General features: G+C 40.7%; 1 protein-coding gene across 1 annotated transcript; it reads right to left on the minus strand.

Annotated features, from left to right (window-relative positions):
* Positions 1–4,433: 4,433 nt before the first annotated feature.
* On the minus strand, positions 4,434–5,346 carry LOC100437604 (ras-related protein Rab-6C). The gene has a single exon (XM_009237603.4). It carries the CDS (start codon positions 5,112–5,114, stop codon positions 4,449–4,451), a length of 666 nt encoding a protein of 221 aa, XP_009235878.4. The 5' UTR covers positions 5,115–5,346; the 3' UTR covers positions 4,434–4,448.
* Between the last annotated feature and the right edge of the window lie 16,233 nt (positions 5,347–21,579).

Consider the following 21,579-nt stretch of genomic DNA (forward strand, 5'->3'; position numbering starts at 1 on the left):
CAATCACAACTGTCAGAGAAGTTACAGAACAAAGGAGACTCTTATACATGACTTGTAAGTAATGAGATGGGGAAGGAGACATAGAAGTCACTACCTCACAATCAATGGCGGTTACTCAATTCACTAGTCAGTAATGTGTGCTGTAAGTTTCACAATCATTTTGTGCTTTTTGTGAGAGTAATAGTTTAACAAAAGTATAATTTTTATTAATCTCACAATAAATTTGACCTAACACTTTATGTGATTGAATTCCTTTAGACCTCATTATTTTATTATGGCTAGTTTCCTGTGTTTTATTTTATAGATACATATAATAACTCTAAAAGACGGAAAGATTTTGTAACATCAGTTACTTCTGGGAGTGAAAGTGGGAGGAATTTTTTTTTACTAAATATTACTTACCTTTTAAATTTTACACTAAGATAATGTATTACTATATTCTGTAACAAAATTAAAATATAACATTTTAAAAAGTTTTAAATTAAAGTAAAAAGTTCAGTAGATGACAGATTCTGTCTCTAATCAGGGGCTGATGACTGATTCCACTATAAACAACTAGAAAACTAGACAAACTATGTAAAACAATCATTTTCCAACATTAGGCAATCAGCAACTAAGGACTGTTTTTCTCCAGTTGAGAAGAGAAACAAATAATGTAAGCCCTACAATAGTCCCTTATTTCTGCCTGGGGATACTTACTGGACAACACCATTGACAGCAGAACCCAGACAGAGCTTGGAGAAATCCCTGAATCGAAGAGAGAGAAATATTATTTTAGAGGGCTAAGTGAGCATCTCAAATTTAAAGTAATGAACTATACAAAGAAAGAGCTCCAGAAATCAGCATAGGTTTCCCCTGAGTGGCCCAGGGACTGGCTAATTGAGTGAGCATCCAGCCCTGGATCTCATGTCTAATTCCCCTCCTCAATGTCCAGGATCACCACCTTGAGCCGTCTTCATATCTGCAAATGACAGATTCATCTCTGCCCCTCAGGACTGCATAAACCTGTGCAAATACTTTCTACTTTTTATGAAAAGCACGCATAATTTCACAAGCAAATAGCATTTCCTGTGTTTTGGAGAATTAGCTCAAACTTTGGAATTCAGAGTTATGGGTTAGACCCTTTACTCACTTCACCTTTCTCTGCATACTTGTGCCTGATTTTTCCTCTTTTTTATTTTTGTTTTTGTTTGAGACAGAGTCTTACTCTGTCACCCAGGCTGGAGTGCAATGGCCTGATCTTGGCTCACTGCAACCTTCTCCTCCCGGGTTCAAGAGATTTATAAAAGAGCAATATAAATTCCTGTGGAATTCCCCTTTTACTTAAGAATTTAATATCAGCAAATTAGTTTAACAAGGCTGTTATGTAAGAGGCTGCGGTTGCATTCAAAAATTGGAATGGGAACAACGACTTGTAAAAATTCAACATTTTATTTATTTATTTATTTATTTATTTATTTGAGAGGGAGTCTCACTCTGTCACCCAGGCTGGAGTGCAGTGGTGTGATCTTGGCTCACTGCAACCTGGGCCTCCTGGGTTCAAGGGATTCTTCTCCCTCAGCCTCACGAGTAGCTGGGATACAGAAATGTGCCACCATGCCCAGCTAATTTTTGTAGGTTTCACCATGTCGGCCAGGCTGGTCTTGAACTCCCCACCTCAGGTGATCCACCCACCTCAGCCTCCCAAAGTGCTGGGATTACAGGCGTGAGCCACCACACCAGACCAAAAGTCAACATTTGAAACTACCACCTGTTATATTCACTGTGTCTATGATTGGACATATCTTTTTCGGTGGCCAAAAAACTATAAAACGGACACAGAATAGTCTCTTCAAAAAATTAAGGATGTTTTTCTTCTTAAAAGGATTATAAGGCCAGACACAGTGGCTCACACCTGTAATCCCAGCACTTTGGGTGGCCGAGGTGGGCAGGTCACCTGATGTCAGGAGTTCAAGACCAGCCTGATCAACATGTTTAAACTCCACCTCTACTAAAAATACAAAAATTAGTCGGGCCTGGTGGTGGGCGCCTGTAATCCCAACTACTAGGGAGGCTGAGGCAGGAGACTCGCTTGAACCTGGGAGGCAGAGGTTGTGGTGAGCCAAGATTGCGCCACTGCACTCCAGCCTGGGCAACAAGAGCAAAACTCCATATATCAAAAAAGGTGTGTGTGTAAGGGAGGATTATAAATATAATTCGAACTGGCATCTAAATTAATTTGGTCAGTATGTGTGTGCGCATTGTGTGTGTGGATGTGTGGATGTAAATGATAGTAAAAGGTAAAAAGGGAAGGCGGTAAAAAGGGAGATGGTCTAATATTTTCAACACATTTTTTATTTTTGTTTTCTTTAGTGTTTTATTTATATATTTTTGGCAGCAAAATTGTGTTTACTAAAAAAAAATCTGGACTATGAACACACTTCACTGCTTTGAAGAACTCCAAGCCAAATAAAAAGACCAATCAACATTAAAATCAGTATAACTGGTTACTTTCTTAAAAATACATAGAAAGAATCAAATGCAACAGTGTAGGAAGACAATCACCCCCATGTCAGAAGTCATGACTTCTTCCAAATAAAGAATATGACCCATCTGTCATAGTGAATCAATATTTATTTCAGGACATGCCATGTCAAAATAAAACAAAGAGTCAACCCTTGCCTTTAGCAATTATATTGTATTATAAAAGCACTTTATAACTCCATCCCATCTTTAAGTATAAGTTACTGGTATGCGGGCCAATGATTATCTGTAAGCATTTCTCTACTCAGATCCATAATCCAAGTGCTCTCTGAATATTACAAGGTGACAATAAGTGGGAAGTGGAGGAGGAAGAGGAAAGAGAGGGGACTAAGGTTCTCCCAGTTTAAGGTTTTGTTGCAATGAGGGGATGAGGAAGTATGAAGATATTTTTGTTGTCTTTTCATCTTTATACTGTGTTAACTAACGTTTACAACATGAATTCAGCAGGCTTTTCCTGACCTGTAACTCAGAACTTTTCTTCCTGCAAACAATGTATTTACAAATATGTTTATTAGCTTACACAGCAATCTCACAATAACTAGTAAAGATTAAAAGGGCACACTCCTAGTATATTTGTTTGCAGTGTTTTAAGGGAAATACATATTGCCATGGTGAAGCTCTAAATAGATTCAATGAAACATCTAAAAATTGAAAGTTGTTAAAAAAAAAAAAGCAAAGGAATATCACCAAAGAAAAAAGATTAATCGTAGCTTAAATATAAAACTAAATCACTAGATAATTAAACTATACAGATCTAATACAAACCAAAATCAGCCTGAAAGACCCAACCTTAAAAAATGCTAAAAAATAAGGCATAAATCTGCATAATATTGAGTTTTATTTCCATTCTCTCCTTTCCCTCTACTATGTATGCTTTACCTGATCTGCCTCTAGGGGCTTACAAGAAAACGGTTTCCGGTTTCCGTCTTCCGTCTTCAATTTGACCTCAAATGTCCTGAGCAAAGTTTTTGCTATTCTGCTGAGGGTTCTTTTGTTGGTAAGCTTTAGATATCGTTATTTCTGCTAATTCAGTAGTTTTGATCGTAGTGCCAAATTTAAATTCTTCCACTGGTTCTTCTGAAAGGAATTAAACTTTTACAGTGTCTTGCCTGCATAGTATTATTTTTTTAAAAAAAGAAAACCCAAGCAAAATCTATTGCTTAAAGAGGTTTCTTATTTTTTAAACAAACAGAATAACTCTTGACAATTTTAAAACCTTGGGAGAAATAGTTCATTAGAACTTCATTATCTTACCAGGAAGAATTAAATACTAAAAACCTGTTCTGAAGCACTTGGTTACTTTTCTCTCCCAGAGTCTAATAAAGCACATGTGAAAAGCCAATTTGTTTTAGTCAGAAATACATTTTATGTTCTGCTGCTTATAAGTACTCAGTATGTTCTTTAGGACTCATTTTGAAGATGCACCAGGAGGCTTTTCTCATTCAAGCACTGCCTACCATGATCGCTGAATTTTGACCTCAAAGAAGACCTAAGTAATTTACATCAGTGCTCAAGAATAATTCTGGACATCTTGGCCCATAGCCTACAGCAAGTGGTATCTGCAAAATTAAACGATAATTCCAGTGGGCTTGGTCGGACTGCTGCTTTGCCATCTCTTGTTTTTTCTGAGGAAGTGGGGAGAGGCTAAGTAAGAACAGGGAAATAGAGAATGGGGTAAGGGAGAGGTGAGAAAAGCAAGGAGAGATAAAGTAGGCTGTGAACATACTGCTCGTTAACCAAGCCATACTCATACTGTTGAGATTTCCATCATTTTGAAGTACATTATCATAACATTAAAAAAGAAAAAAATGTTAAGAAAATGTATGTAATTTTTAAAGTTATCACTAGAATATGCTGAAATATTTTGGCTTTTTGTAAAATATAAATAATGAACACGCTGACTTTTTTTGTGCTTGTGAAGCTAATCATCTCCACGAGACAGGCAGCAATGACGAATTGCAAAACGTTATTATTGAAGGGAGAAGGTTCAAGCCAATATTCACACTGCAGTCAATGAAAGAGTAAGGGGGCTTCTGAGGAAGGGTGGAAGATGACATGGGAGAGTAGCAGGAACAGCCTCCTTCGCTGACTGGTTGCTCCTGAGGCTTTTCCAGTTTTATGTCACTCATGTCTTCTCTGCTTCTGTCCTGTGTGCTTTCCATTCCCGGCAAAACTGCTGCTACAGGTCGAAAGAGCTGCTTTACATTGTATCCAGCTTTTGCCCTAGTTTCAATAAACATAACATTCAGCTCTTTGGCTTTCCTCTCTCCGTCCTCAATTGACACTTGCCTCTTGTCAGCAAGATCTGTTTTATTTCCTACTAGCGTGATGATAACATCACTTCCTCTTTCTGTTCTGACATCATCAATCCACTTTGTAGTTTGCTGGAAGGAGTTAACATTTGTGATATCGTAAACTGCTACAGCTGCAGCAGAATCACGGCTGTAACTGGGAATAAGGCTACAGAGACGTTCCTGACCCGCAGTATCCCACAGCCGAAGCCTGATTGTTCCATCCTCCAAGTACATAGTTTTTGATAAAAAGTCAATGCCAATTGTTGCCTGATAGGTGTTGTCAAAACTGTCATACATGAATCTGGTGATCAAAGACGTCTTTGCAACGCTTTGCTCCCCCAGGAACTCCAGCTTGAATTTCCTCAGCGGATTCCCCTAGTCTCCGCCCGTGGACATGGTGGAACTAGAGGAGCTGGCGCCGCCTCAGCCCAGAGACCTCCCGGACCGATGCTGCTCCAGCCGGCTGAGGAGAAAGGCGAGCGGAAGGGCGGGCGCTGAGCTCTCCCGGCCCCTGCAAGGCCCGGTGGAGGAGCCCGGCTGGAGGAGCCCGGCTGGAGGACAGCAGGACTCTCCACAGACTGGCAGCCGCCGCCGCCTCCCGGCAGAGTAGCCTAGCACCGAGCGAGGCCGGCGGCTGGGAAGGGAAGGAGGGCAGTGTCGGCAGGAGCCAGGGGTGTGCTCTGGCTCCCCAAGGCTAGGGCCGTTCCTTCCTTCCGTACCCGGCTGCAAGACCTGCGAGAGAGAGGCGGAGGGTGGCGGAGCCGGAACCGCAGACGTATCTGGGACCTCTCACGCGCGGCGCCTCGGCTTCCACAGCCGCCGCCGCCTCGGCCTCCACAGCCGCCTCGCCGCAGCCCAACCTGCTGAGTGCGCAAGCCTCTGGCGCGGCGCGGGGCGAGCCAGGGCGCCTCAACACAGTTTTTTAAATACACAAAACATATGTACTAAAAACAATGGTGCGGTGAAAACAAAATAATGCAAACTAGAAAAAAGACAAAATTGACATTTTAAAGAATTTATTATGTATTATTAAATATATATTAAATAGAAATGTTATAAAATTTAGCGTCCCTATCTCCCAGTCTCTGTGAGAGTTCAGAAACCTAACTTTCCTAAGCCACAATTAAGCAAACACATCTGGCCTAATCACATGGACCAACATCTCTCCTAACATCATGCAGGAAGTTTCAGTAGCTCCTGCAAAACTCTCCCACCTTGCATTTGAACAGATATGTCAACTGATACAATTACACAAGAATTGTATAAGATATTAGACTGAATCTCACAATCACACTCAGCCTGATTATTAACCTTCTCCTGCATCTTGCTCACCTAAATTTCTCCAGCCTGATTATTAACCCTTCTCCTGCATCTTGCTCATCTACATTTTCTGTGAAGTGAATAGCTTAGAAATGTATGTCGTCCATGTATCATAGTGTAAGTTATTGCAATATAGAAATATGGACTTTCTTTAACTCCCATTTTCTGCCTAGGAAATACCAATATTTTTTGAGTATGGCAAGTGTTTCCAAGCATTCAGAAGTGGAGAGTGTAGGATATCCACTGCAGAATGAGGTCTGTTTGTCATCCTCTTAGTCTCCACTGCTATCCCTCCCTCATCTCTCTCTGTTTCATTGGTGAGTATAGAAGATCAGTCACTTTTATATGAAATGAAAATTGATGAAACTAAATTGTTGATTTGATTATCCAACCAACCATTTATTGAGTGTTCATTACAAGTCAAATTGTGTTCTGGAGAACAGCTCAGGAAATGAATGTTTGACATCGATGTACATAATAGAAATACGAACATACCATTAAAAACTCAGACCTCTTATGACAATCCAGATTCTCATGTAAGTTTTGTGAAGCTCTTTCAAGATGAGAATGTAACAATTCCAAAAAAAATTATTTAAACAAGTCATTCTTGAGACAGAAAAATGGAATTAGAAGATCATATATGGCTGTTTCACTAGCTGAAATCTTAAGTACTGCTTTTAGTAAATTAACAGCCATATAATTCTTAGTTTTATATACTGATATTCATCAGAAATTAAAAACTTTAAAAAGTATTCCTGTCTCATTCTACTAATTTTAAAATTTCATCTATTTGGTTATATTTCTTCATTTTACCTGGCCTTTAATACTTCTTTCCTGCCCAGCATTGTTTAATTAATGTCTAATTTGTTTACTTGGTTTAGTTACTTTTGACCATGCTTGGTACACTTCTTATGGAGCAGGCATGTAGAAATGTTTACAAGTTTATGGTCCTCACTCTTCCAAATCCCTAATGGTGGCACCCGACAGACACATACCACAATGTAAACACATACACACACACACCTGCACACCCATACTTACCCACCTACACACACACACCCGCACACACCCATACTCACCCACCTACACACAGACACACACCCATACTCACCCACCTACACCTAGACACACCTGCACTCACCCACACACACCCAGACTCACCCACACACACCTGTAGTCCCCAGCTACTCCCAAGGCTGAGGCGGGAGATGCTTGAATCTGGGAGGCAGAGCTTGCAGTGAGCCAAGATCATGCCTCTGCACTCCAGCCTGAGCAACAGAGCAAAACCCTGTCTCAAAAAAAAAAAAAAAAAAAATTAGACAATTGTGGTAGCCCATGCCTGTATTCTCAGCTACTTGGGGGAGCTGAGTTGGAGGGATCACTTGAGCCAGGGAAGTCAAGGCTACAGTGAGCTGTGGTCATGCCACTGCACTCCAGCCTGGGTGACAAAGCGAGATCCCTTCTCTATAAAGAAAAAAAAAGAGGTCATCCACCATGGGCACTGAGTCTGATAACCACATACTTTTCTCAGCATAAATCTCCCAGTAGAGTTGCTTTTAGAAAATAGAAGTCATCCCAGCACAGTGGCTCATGCTGTAATCCCGGCACTTTGGGAAGCCAAGATGGGAGAAGTGCTTGAGCCCTGGAGTTGGAGACCATCCTGGGCAACGTAGTGAGACCCCATCTCTATATACAATTTTAAAAAGTAGCTGGGCATGGTGGCACGCATGTGTGGTCCCAACTACTTGGGAGGCTGAGGTGGGAGGATGGATGGAGCCCAGATGGTGGAGGCTGCAGTGAGTCATGATCACGCCACTGCACTCCAGCCCCAGCAGCGGAGTGAGACCCTGTCTCAAAAAAAAAAAAAAAAAAGGGGAAAAAGAAAGAAAAGAAAATAGAAGTCAAGAATGGAGGCCCAAATGACTGTTCTGAGTTTCTTTGGTCTGTAGTTATTTTTGTATTGTTTCACAGCCTTTCTCAAAAAAAAAAAAAAAAAAAGAAAAACCCAGACAAACAAACAAAAAAACCACCACCACCACCAACAACAACCACAACAACAAAACAGGTTTTAAGTGACCTAGTAGGTATTCTGTGTCTCTGGTTCTCTTTCAGAGACCGAAAGACTAGAAGCCTGGCTTCTAGTTTTCAAAAGAGCTAAGTGACTGACCTAGGCCGATGACTCGCAATTCTCTTTTTACAATTGAACCACCTGAGGAGCTTTTTCAAAATACACATGTCTGGTTTCCAGACCCAGAGATTCTGATTGGGTAAGTCTTGCCTCAGAGATGGTAATGTGTTCTTTTTAAAAGCTCCACAGATAATTCTAGGAGGCAATGCCAGTTAAAAGCCCCCAAACCAGATCCCATTCAGCAGATGCTAGTGTAGGTTAATACTGTGTGAGAACGCTAGAAAAATTTATGTTTGTACTTTCTATAAGCATATACAGAAAGTATGGTAGAATGAAAAACATGGTTATAGTAATGCCAAATTACCTTCCAATTAATTTCTTATCAAGATATTAGTTAATTAATTGAATTAATTTCTGGTCAAGATATACTATCACCTCTATTATTTTTCTATTCTAAAAGTGGAAAATAAGATACTCTATCACTATGTTTCAATAATAAAAATAATCAATGTTGATTGGGTACCACTATGTCAGAGACTGCTAAGTATGTTAGTAAGTAAGTACTCTGTTTTCTTGTTTTTTTTTTTTTCTTTGAGACAGAATCTTGCTTTGTCGCCCAGGCTGGAGTGCAGTGGCACAATCTTGGCTCACTTCAATCTCTGCCTCCCAGGTTCAAGCAATTGTCCCTCCTCTGCCTCCCGAGTGGCTGGGATTATAGGAGCCTACCACTGTGCCCAGCTAATTTTTGTATTTTTAGTAGAGACGAGGTTTCACCATGTTGGCCATGCTAGTCTCGAACTTTTGACCTCTCAGGTGATCTGCCTGCCTCGGCCTCTCAAAGTGCTGGGATTATAGGCATGAGCCACTGTGCCCGGCCACAAGCTAGACTTTCTATGAAGAGGAGCAGAAAGTAACTTTATTATTTCTTTCTCACCCCTCTCCAAGTAAATTTGCTTTGTGGATTGTTCCCCACCTTCCACCATATCTCTGGACGGAATTTCAAGCAGATCATAGGATTTCCAGTCACCATCTGATATTATCCATTCTAGCCCGTTCTATTTGTTAAAACTATAAATTTTCTTCTAATTCAGAATGTCTGTTCTCCTCCAGCTGGGGCTCAGGAGCCTGCAGTGGGGAGAAGGATGCAGTTGACTTCACCTTCTCCTCTATTCACTAGTAATCACTGCTTGTTCTCCCTTGGGATGGTGGGAATAGTTAGGGAGAACAAGGATCATCCTTAAACAGCAGCTGCTGGCTGGGCGCAGTGACTCACACCTATATTCCCAGCACTTTAGGAGGCCTAGGCGGGCGGATCATTTGAGGCCAGGAGTTTGAGACCATCCTGGCCAACATGACAAAACCCCATCTCTACTAAAAATACAAAAAATACTTAAAAAGCCAGGCATGGTGGTGCGTGCCTGCAGTCCCAGCTGCTCAGGAGGCTGAGGCGTGAAAATCACTTGAACCTGGGAGGCAGAGGCTGCAGTGAGCCAAGATGGTGCCACTGCACTCCAGCCTGGGTGACAGAGCAAGACCTTGTCTCCAAAAAAAAAAAAAAAATTAAAAAAACAATAAACAGCTGCTGCCTTGTGATCAGGCAGCTGGCTGCTGTGTATACTGTGTATCCAGTATTGGCTCTTTCTCTCTAGAGGGAATGTAGTAGATTTTGAGACACTGTTTATCACCTGGGATCTCCCTTCTGCAGTTTTCTTGATGGTTGTTCAGATACCTCCTGCAGAGTGCCACTTGCAGTTTCACCCTCAGAGTCCGTGTTCCGGGAAGAATTACCCTTTTATTGAGATCACTTCCGTCCTTCAGGTGGGCCTGTGGTACAGGGTCCCTTTTAAACCTACTCATGTCCAGGCCCTTCTCCAGGATCTGAATGGCTCACAGTATAAACAACTTCCGTGTCCCTCCAGTGGGATACTCTGCAAGTGCATGCAGTTCACATTGCCACGGTGCTTCCTTCTCTCCCAGCAAGCAGGCCAAACCAGTGTTTACTCTTTGGAATCGGATGTTAAACCCTTCCCCAAATTCCAGGGGACTCATGTCAAGCTCTACAAATGGTCCTGTTGAAGACATTCTCTGGGCTTGACTTGTAGGAAACACCACAGCTCACTAGGACCTCTTTCCAATGGCCTCTGCAGCATCCCAGTGGAATCTCGGATTGGAAGTGTCCGGCCCAGCCCCTCAACTTGGAATGTAGGAGTGCCTGACACCTATTTTCTTGTTGGCATTTGGAGTATCTGATGAAAACCAAAATACTCAAATTTAATATACAATTTTTTTGAAGGGCAGAGGGAGAACAGGCATAGAGGTTAGGTCACTATTATTACGTTCTTGAAATCATTTCTTTTTTTTTTTTTGAGATGGAGTCTCGCTCTGTCGCCCAGGCTGGAGTGCAGTGGCACGATCTCGGCTCACTGCAAGCTCCGCCTCCTGGGTTCACCCCATTCTCCTGCCTCAGCCTCCTGAGTAGCTGGGACTACAGGCGCCCGCCCCTTGCCCGGCTAATTTTTTTGTATTTTTAGTAGAGACGGGGTTTCACCGTGTTAGCCAGGATGGTCTCGATCTCCTGACCTCATGATGTGCCCGCCTCAGCCTCCCAAAGTGCTGGGATTACAGGTGTGAGCCACTGTGCCCGGCCTTTGAAATCATTTCTTTATGGTCTAACATGTTAGAATGTATCATTAGTCATCAGAATAAATACTCCTTTTGAATTATGAGATGATGGCTAGGCATGGTGGCTCACGCCTGTAATCTCAGCACTCTGGGAGGCTAAGGCAGGCTGATCACCTGAGGTCAGGAGTTCGAGACCAGCCTGGCCAACATGGTGAAACCCCGTCTCTACTAAAAATACAAAAAAAAAAAAAAAAATTAGCTGGGCGTGGTGGTGCATGCGTGTGATCCCAGCTACTGGGGAGGCTGAGGCAGGAGAATTGCTTGAACCCGGGAGGTGGAGGTTGCAGTGAGCCACGATCGAACTACTGCACTCCAGCCTGGGCAACAGGGCAAGATGTCTCAAAAAAAAAAAAAAAAAAAAACGAATTATGAGATGAATGAATAAATTTAGATGAATGAAGACATGTATACATTTACAGCCTGCCAAATAACTACTTGTAACATTTGGGTGAATTTCTTTGTTTTTCATGAATGTGTTAATTTTTTAATTCAATAAGCAGCATGCGCAAAACAATATTCTGGACTCCTCTGGACCCTAGACACATACAGAAACGATCTTGGAGGAAAAAAACAGGTAGCAGGAAATCAACATTTAGCAAACACCTCCTCTGTGTTAGGCCCTAAATAAGAATTTCAATGCACAGTCAAGCTATTCATATGAAGTCTCTTAAATCCCATGTTTTAAAAAATACAGTAAATACTTTTTTGGTGAATTCCTTTTCACTAGAGATAAGATTGGACTACATGTTTGACTTTATAAGTGCCATAATCGTAATATGAAATAATTTCCCATGTTTCTAAAATCTCTTGGTAAATAATTTTAAAGTTTGCAAAAGACTCCTGTAATTGTATATCCCATAATTATTTAACCTTCTAACAATGCACATTTACTCTTTAACCATTTTATGTATTTCTTATTTTCTTCTTTAGGCTAAATCCGTGGATGTAGAATTACTAAGTGAAAGAACAGTTATAAAGCTCTTGATACTTACTGCCAAATTGCTTTTCAGTAGGGTTTTAGCATTTTACGTTTCCACTACCATTCTATAAAAGTGCCATTTCTGGCCAGGCTCACACCTGTAATCCCAGCACTTTGGGAGGCCAAGGCGGGCAGATCACCTGAGTTCAGGAGTTCGAGACAAGCCTGGCCAACGTTATGAAACCCCGTCTCTACTAAAAATACAAAACTAGCCGGGCGTGGTGGCACACGTCTGTAATCCCAGCTACTTGGGAGGCTGAGGCAGGAGAATTGCTTGAACCTGGGAGGCAGAGATTGCAGTGAGCTGAGATTGCACTACTGCACTCCAGCCTGGGTGACAAAGTGAGACTGTCTCAAAAAAAAAAAAAAAAAAAAGAAAAAAAAGCGCCATTTTTGATGATGGGGGCAAAAACCCTTTGCTATTTTGGTAGATTAAAAAGGGTATCTAGCCATTTTAACTTGTATTTATTTGATTACAAAGTGAGGTTCAACTCTTCTTTGAAAGGTGCTTATAGTTCTTGTTACATAATAATATTTTAACAAGAAAAATAGAACGGTTTTTCCTTAGGGATAAATAAAATAGTATCTCTTTGAGGCCAACATTCATGTTCATTGTTACCTTTTTACAACCTGGAATTTTCCATTCAGAATATATGGCTTATTGTCTTAGTCCAGAAATTAGATTCTTGCTGCTTGCTTACCCCAGTTGGCTCTGCAGCCCTGAGAAAGGTTTTTCAGTTCTTGCAAACATTTGTATGTAGAGTAGATTTTATTACTACGTAGAAACAGAATACAGGTTCTTGACAAGTGGAAGTACTCTGTGATAGGGCAGCCTTGAATGAACAAAACAGGTAAATTATGAAAATTTTCAAGTATCAGAAGTAACATTTTTTCCTAAGGCAGGAAACTATACTCACAAAGAGATTTTTACATCTGCCTGGGTCTTGGTGGAATCATTAAGGGAAATGCAAAGTAAATTAAGAAAACTTTCTTAAAAGGTTTTTGTCTTTCAAATAGGCAAAATGAGCTAAGAATACAGATAAAGATGTGTGAATGAGAACAGGTTATGATGACCCCAGGAAAGCCCTTCTCCAGGTTACCTGGCCACCAGCTGTGACCCCTCTGAAGGAGGAGGAAACAAGCACTGCTCTTGAGTGAGCCTGCTCTTCCAAGATGCCAACTCATCTTTATTTTTTTTCCTAAGTGTCTTACACATTTACAGGATCATATAAATTTATTTTCCAAAACAAAATATTTTTGTTGTTTTGCCCATTTCAAAACAAACATGTTTGTTTTTAAGTTAATAATGTTGTTAAAAACCAGCTTATAAAATTGAAAGTTGCTAGGAGTGGTGGCTCATGCCTGTAATCCAATTATATATACACATATAGATATAATCTTTTCTATAATTGGTTTCCATGGTCATATATGCCTATTTTAAATTGTATTTTATTTTATTTTTTAAGAGATGGGTCTCACTATGTTGCTCAGGCTGGCCTTGAGCACCCGTGCTCAAGTGATCCTCCTGCCTCAGCCTCCCAAGTAGCTGGGACTACAGGTGTGCCACTGCACTGGACTAACATATGCCTATTTGTCTATGTTTATACGTATAAACTTACTCATCCATTAATATTAGTGCATAGAATTCTATTATATAGATGTGCCTTAATGTATTTAAGAAATCTTCCTTCTGATGGACTTTTAAGTCTCTACTTTTTTACTATTACAAGCAATACAGCAATGAACATGAATTTCATGTATTTGTCCCACTTTGGTATTTGTTCCCTTAGAAAAAATTCCAAGATCTGGAATTTGAAGATGAAAGAATGAATACTTTTGTCTGGGCACTGTGGCTCACGCCTGTAATTCCAGCACTTTGGGAGGCCGAGGCTGGTGGTTCACCTGAGGTCAGGAATTTGAGACCAGCCTGGCCAACATGGTGAAACCACATCTCTACTAAAAATACACACACACACACACACACATGCACACACACACACAAATTAGCTGGGCATGGTAGCAGGCACCTGTAATTCCAGCTACTAGGGAGGCTGAGGCAAGAGAATCGCTTGAATCCAGGAGGAAGAGGTTGCAGTGAGCCAAGATCGCACCACTGCACTTTAGCCTGGGCGACAGAGCAAGACTCCATCTAAAAAAAAAAAAAAAGAATGACCTTTTTATTATGATATGTATTTCCATATTGCCTTCAAAACTGTGGGACTAATTTATGCTTCTAACCGAAATATATGATAGTGCCCATTTCCCCACAATCTCACCAATGTTCTAATGGGCTGTCTGTCCTTTGCTTACCTTTTCATAGGCGCTCCTAGTTTTTTCTGATCTTCAGTACCTTGTCATTTAGATGTTTTGCAAATATCCTTTCTCACGGTCTTTTTATTCTGTTGGGCCTTTTGATAAACAGAAGTTTATGAATTTAGTCAATTTTATTCATTTATTTGTATTAAAGTTATATTCTTTTTTTTTTTTTTTTGAGACGGAGTCTCACTCTGTCGCCCAGGCCGGAGTGCAGTGGCGCGATCTTGGCTCACTGCAAGCTCCACCTCCCGGGTTCACGCCATTCTCCTGCCTCAGCCTCCCAAGTAGCTGGGACTACAGGCGCCCGCCACGACGCCCGGCTAATTTTTTGTATTTTTAGTAAAGACGAGGTTTCACCGTGTTAGCCAGAATGGTCTCGATCTCCTGACCTCGTGATCCACCTGCCTCGGCCTCCCAAAGTGCTGGGATTACAGGCGTGAGCCACCGCACCCGGCCTAAAGTTATATTCTTTTACAGTATCTTCTAACAGTTTTAGAATTTTTTTTTTTTTGACATTTAAGTTTTCATTCTACCTAGAGCTTTTTTTTGTAAGAGAGAGGTTTCCAACTTTACCTTTTCCATCTGGATGCCCAATTATCCCAGAGCTATTTATTGAGACATTCAGTCTTCATTGATGTGCCCTGTCTTTACTTATATGTATGGATCTGTTTCTCAACACTCTATTCGTTCCATCGGCCTGTTTATCCTTGGGCTAACACAACACTGTCTTAATAGCAGCAACTTTATAATCATTGTTAGCTGATAAAGCATGTCCTCTCATCTTGTGCGGTAGGATTGCCCTTTCCTACACCTTTGCAAATTCTATGCATTGGCCTGTGTTCAAAAACAAAAAATAAAGCTGTTGAGATTTTTATTGGATTGACCATGTGAACTAATCTGGAGAACATTGACATATTTCCATTACTTTTTTTTTCCTTAAGGTCAGGAAAGCATCACATATTTCTATTATTGAGTCTTCTAAACGATGAACTTATCTGTCTCCATTTATTTAGATCTCCTTTAATATAATTTTTAAGAGGTTTTACACATTGTTGTTAGATTAATTTCCAGCTACTTGTACTTTGAGATGCTATTATAAATGACTTTTTTAAAAAGATGGGGTCTCACTATGTTGTCTAGGCTGGTGTCAAACTCCTGGGCTCAAGCGATTCGCCTGTGTCAGTCTCCTAAAGTGCCGGAATTACAGGCCTGAGCCACCGCACCAACTTTTTTTTTTTTTTTTTTTTTTTTTTCCGAGATGGAGTCTAGCTCTGTCCCCCAGGCTGGAGTTCAATGGCATGATCTCGGCTCACTTTTTTCCATTTTCTAATTGTTTGATGGCAGTTTTTATGAATATAGTCCATTTTTTATATTGACCTTATACCCACCAACCTTGCTAAATAAATTTATTAATTCTAATAGTTTGTCGATTATTTTCAGTTTTTCAGGTATCAAACTGTCCGGAAATACAGTTTTATTTCTTTCAATTGTGTATACCTTTTAGTTATGTTTCTTCCTTTATTCTATTGCCTAGAACTTCCAGCAGTGCTGACTAGAAGTGTGCCCTGTTCTTGACCTCAGAGAACTTTCAGCATTTTGCATCGTGTTTATTGTAGAGTTTTGTAGATCTCCTCTATCAAAATTAGGAAGTTCCATTGTATTTCTAACTTTGCTGAGAACTTTTATTAAAAATGGATGTTAGGTGTGGATGCAGGTGGCTCACACCTGTAATCCCAGCACTTTGGGAGGCTGAGGCAGGAGAATCAGTTGAAGCCAGGAGTTCAAGACCAGCCTGGGCAACAAAGCAACACACTGTCCCTACAAAAAAAAAAAAAAAAAGAAACCTAGCCAGGCATGATGGTGCATGCCTGTGATGATCCCAGCTACTTGGGAGGCTGAGGTGGGAGGATAACTTTAGCCCAGGAGTTTGAGGCTGCAGTGAGCTATAATTGTACCAGCACACTCCACTGTAGGTGACAGAGTGAGACCCCCATCTCTGAGGGGGTGGAAAAAGAACGGATATTGGAATTTATCAAATGCCACTTCTGCATTTATTAAGACATTCATATGGTCTTTCTCCTTTTATCTGTTACTGTAGAAAATTATACTGTTTTTACATATATTGTTTTTAAAATTATAAATAAAATCATCCAAATGAGACTTATTTCTATACAGATGCCATTCTGTACATTCTATACAGCAAGCCATTCACTTCCATTGGGTCATTTTTTTTTTTTTTTTGCACTTCATTTTAAGCAATTGAATTTCAGTGACAATATAAGCAGGTGTTTATCATGAGTGTGTTCCAGGCTCCTTCCTGGGCACTTTGTGTGTATTATCCCATAAATCATCTCAACACTCAGTGAGCTAGCTACTGCCATTCCTGTTTTTCAGATGAGAAAACTGATTCGGAGAGATACTGAGTGATTTGCCCAGGTCACAGCTGGTAGGTAGCCATGCTAGGGTTTAAATCTGGTCTATCTTGAAAACATTTGATCTGAAGCCATACCGGTGCTTTTTACTCCATCCACCCATCAGAATCACATGAGAAACAGTCTTATAATACTGTGCCCCAGAGAGTAGCCAGCCAGACTGGTTCTCAGGGACTAGTGTACCATCCAAAATACATTTATTAGAAAACAAGAGAGAAGAAAAATAAACAAACCATCCAAGATAAGAAGCCAGAGAAAAGCAGCAAAATAAACCCAATGAAAGTAATGGAAGGTATAAATTTTAAAAAACAATACAGAAGACAATAACTCCCTTGAAACTGTAAGATTAACATTCTGCTGTTTAAATTTTGTTTTTTCTTTTTTAGGCATAAAGGCATCACAAGTGGTCAGGCTCAGCTACTCTGGTTCCTACAGACTTTCCTCTTTGGGATAGCGTCTCTCACCATCTTGATTGCTTACCAACAGAAGTGCCAAAACCAAACTTGAAGATGTCCACAAGCTTGCTCTACACTTCTACATTCATCCTCATCTTTTTTGTGTGTGTTTGTGGGGTAGGGGAGGTGCAGTGTTTACTCAGTGATCTTTCTACTTTCTAGAAAGTGTCTGTCCTTCAAAACTATTTAAGAGCCTCTCATTAGTCATTTTTTCTCTTATATGCTCTGGTTGAGCTTGAATAGACTAGTTGTTGCTTAAGAAAGAAACTGAGAAAGATTTTAGCTTTTCAGTCCTATTTGGCAGAGGACTTCAGCCACCTTCTTATGGTCTTTGGCTGTGTTGGTGCCCTCGTGTGCTCCGGGCTAAGCCACATACTAAATTGACTTTTTGGTTGGTATACCCTTGCTCTCGCCTTCTGATGAAAACATCTTACCCTCACCACCACCATCTTTGCTCTCCTTTCCCAAAACTCTTTCCGCCTTGCTGCACTAAGATAAAGTGACATCTCCACCACACGTCAATTCCACACACATTTATTAGGTACCTGTGAAGCAGGATCTTATCCTCTTAAACTTCCACTTCTCACACTAGAGAGAAAGATAAGGAAGATGAGCAAGTGCCTGGAATGGGGCAGGCTGAGCGGTCACAGGCACAGAGGCACACTGAGAACCCACAGGGGAGACTGCAGACTGCCTTCCCTGATGCTGCAGCTGGAAGTCATCCTTCCCTCCACCTGGCCGCTGGGACACTCTGCTCTGTAGTGTGCAGTCTGATGGCACTGCTAGATTGCTTTTTCTGCTCAGGGCCACAGCTTAAACAGCTTTACCTTTCCCCTCAGCACCTGTCCCACTGCCTTGCACACAGGTACTCCATCCGTGTTTATTGAACAAAGGAGGGAAACTGATTTCACTTTCACTTGTTCATTATCATTCCAATTTTTATGTGAAAATGGCACAACCCATTTGGGGTACACTCATCTCAAAAGAAAAGCCCAAGACTACCTTTGACTGCTACCACCATTTTGTGGGTTCCTTGGTGAGAAACCTTTATCTTTTTCATACCTTTCTATTCTCCATCATTTCTCCAAAAGTGTCTCTTTCCAGCTCTGATTTATTCAAAACACACAAACATTCCTGTTTAGAGATTCTAGCCCATGGATTATCCGGCTAGTTAGTACCTCTCCTGTTCACTTGGTTATACTTTATTATTGCTCACAGGTTGGGGAGGCAGAATGACTGTGTCCCCTTACCCTGGCAGAATGACTGTGTCACCACTAGGAGCCATTAGGGCTTCTTCCCAGGAGGACTGCCTGCTTGCTCTCTGGGGACTAGCCCTCATTTCCCTTCCATGGTACAGTGAGGCAAGTTACTTGTATTAGACAAACATTTATAAGAAACAACCCCCTCCCCAAAATAGAGCTACCAAGTAAAGCACAAGCCTGAAAGATTATGAACTATGAATTTTCTCTAGTGGATATAAATTTCTGCAAATATATCTCAGTCTTTCCCTCTTTTCTCTGGTGATTAAGAAGTTGGTTTTTGGTAAGGAAAAGGATTTTTGACCATAGAGTGAGGCATCATGGAAATTCAAACCCGATTTCTTAATACCTGGTCTTCTCCGAAGAGAAATAATGATAGTAATAGTGGTGCTGGGAACAATATGGAAGATTATTGAATGAAATGGATTAACTTAAATAAAATGCTGTGAATTATCTCTAGTTGAATGCTTTTCTTGTATTTGTCAGTTTTGACATATTGATGCACATTTGATTCTTTTTCTCAAATAGACTTTACTAGGGAACTGTTTATATACTTCAGATCTCAGTTTATTTTTCACTGATAAAGAAATGCAAAGCACTGTGGTTGTCGGGTATATACGTATTATATTTGTAGACCTGTCCATGCCCCACTTACCTCCTCCACGTACAGTGGATCACTAGGGTAGACATGAATGTCTTCTTTTCATTGTAGGATTGTCTCCTTTTTGTTTCTGTTTTTATTCAACATTTGATAAAGTCTATGCACTAAGTAAGGAGTGTTCTGGCATTTTTTTAATGCACAAAGTCCAGGATGCATCACTTAACAACGGGGATGCAGTCTGAGAAATGCATTATTAGGTGAGTGCATCATTATGCAGATATCACAGGGTGTACTCATAAACCTAGATGGCGGAGGTGACTACACACCTAGGCTATATGGTACAGTCTGTTGCCCGTAGGCTACAAACCTGTACAGCATATAGAGTAGTACTGAATACTGAAGGTAACTGTAACACAATGGCAAATATTTGTGCACCTAGTTTTTCTTTAGGATGGGATTTAAAAAAAAAATAGCCAAACAGGCTGGGCACGGTGGGTCACGCCTGTAATCCCAGCCCTTTGGGAGGCTGAGGTGGGAAGATCACCTGAGGTCAGGAGCTCAAGACCAGCCTGGCCAACATGGTAAAGCCCTGTCTCTACTAAAAATACAAAACAGCCAGGCATGGTGGTGGGCACCTGTAATCCCAGCTACTTGGGAGACTGAGGCAGGAGAATGGCTTGAACCCGGAAGGTGGAGCTTGCAGTGAGCCGAGATCGTGCCACTTCACTCCAGCCTGGTCAACAGAGCAAGACTCCGTCTCAAAAAACAAAACAAACAAAAAAATAGCCAAACATAGAAAAGGTACAGTAAAAATGTGGTGTTCTAATCCTATGGAACCAGTGTCATATGTGCTGTGTGTCATTGATCAAAACGTCAATATGCAGGCACGCCCGTATAAAATCCTGTCATCTTATTTGGGGTATTATCATGGCTTAGATGCAAAGGGGGATCTAGTGAGCAAATGGTGCAGATCGTTCCTTTCATAGACCCATAAACATCTCAACGAGGTGAAGTAACTTGCCCAGTATCACACAGACAGGCATGATTCTGGGCCTTGTGTTGCCCACCTCCCCCATCATCCAGGAGTTTAGTAGTAAGTCTGTGAAGCAACAAATTTAAAAATGGAGACATCTTGGCTTTGTGTGGTAGTCATGGTGGTGATATGGGAGAAACAGCTTTATGTTGACTTTGGATGACAAAAGGCCAGAGGCATCTTGGTGGAAGCAACCATGGAAAAAAACCAGGCTAAACTGTTTTCTTACCCACCCCTTAGGTTTCCAAAGCACATATAGTTTGGAAAAATAAAAAAGAAAGGACAAAAAACCCACAAAAAAACAAAAACAAAACAAACCAAAACAAACTAATGACCTCAGAACTTAATAGCAGGCCCAATTTATAAACTAACAGCGTTTCCTACATTCAACATCTTTATGATTCCATGCAGTCTAAGCATGGTTTAAAGCCACGGTGTTAACATAAGCCTGGGTTAGGTTTAAGAGGTTATATTCCAGATGTGTAAAGAGGCTTTTTAGCAAAACAACTTGCAATCTCAGAGAGCCCTTATATCTTTACACTGAGGGTCTGAGAACACGAAAGAGAAGTCAAAGAACCTGCAACTGAGGTCAGAGAGCACAGTGCAATCACATTTTTATCTTGCTAGGGCCCTTTCTGGAGTCTCATTAATTAAAGCTCTTAGTTTAGCAACCTGGGTTGTGAATATTTTTCCTTCCCTTTCTTGTCAGCACAGTGAAAAAAATGCTAGTAGGGTAGCTGAGTAATACACTTTAAGACCATGGAAACATTCTCTCTGTGAGGCTCCTTGTCCACAACAAATTGTGAATTATGTTTCCATTTTCATCCACACTGGACAATAGGAGTCTTTAATGTTCACATTTCTCTTCTTGGAGAGGAGATTTGTGCTCTGATTCCACAGTAAACATTTGAAAATCCTACTCAAAATACTGTATTTGCAAATTCTGCGAAGTATTTTAAGATGGCTTCTAAGCTTTTATAAAGGATTAAGTACATCAATTGCCTCATTTCTATTTGTAGTAAGTCATTATGTTGGATTAAGGGAAATACTTGTGGTATACAATGAATACTGTTCACTTACATTGGTGTGGGAAATGGAAAAGTAATTTTTAAAAGTAATAAAGAAATAAAAATGCTGTTCAGGGAAATATTCATGAATGAACTTTTACTTACTTTTTACTTGTATTAATACATTGCACAGGATGAAATTGAAGAAATCTTAACATTGTTATAAATGAGAGGAATGGCATCTATAATATAAGGTAGGGAAGAGTCACCTAAATCTCAAGCACATAGGGGTCACCTCCACAACTTTAATCATGTCTACAATACATCTGAATTTATTATTTATGATTTAAAACAATTCATTTTTTTTTTTTTTTGAGACTGAGTCTCACTCTATTGCCCAGGCTGGAGTGCAGTGGTGCGATCTTGGCTCACTGCAATCTCCACCTCCCAGGTTCAAGCGATTCTCCTGCCTCAGCCTCCCAAGTAGCTGGGATTACAGGCACCCACCATCATGCCCGGCTAATTTTTGTATTTTTAGTAGAGACGGGTT

This window comes from Pongo abelii, chromosome 11 (genome assembly GCF_028885655.2).
Source record: "Pongo abelii isolate AG06213 chromosome 11, NHGRI_mPonAbe1-v2.0_pri, whole genome shotgun sequence".
Classification (NCBI taxonomy): Eukaryota; Metazoa; Chordata; class Mammalia; order Primates; family Hominidae; genus Pongo; species Pongo abelii.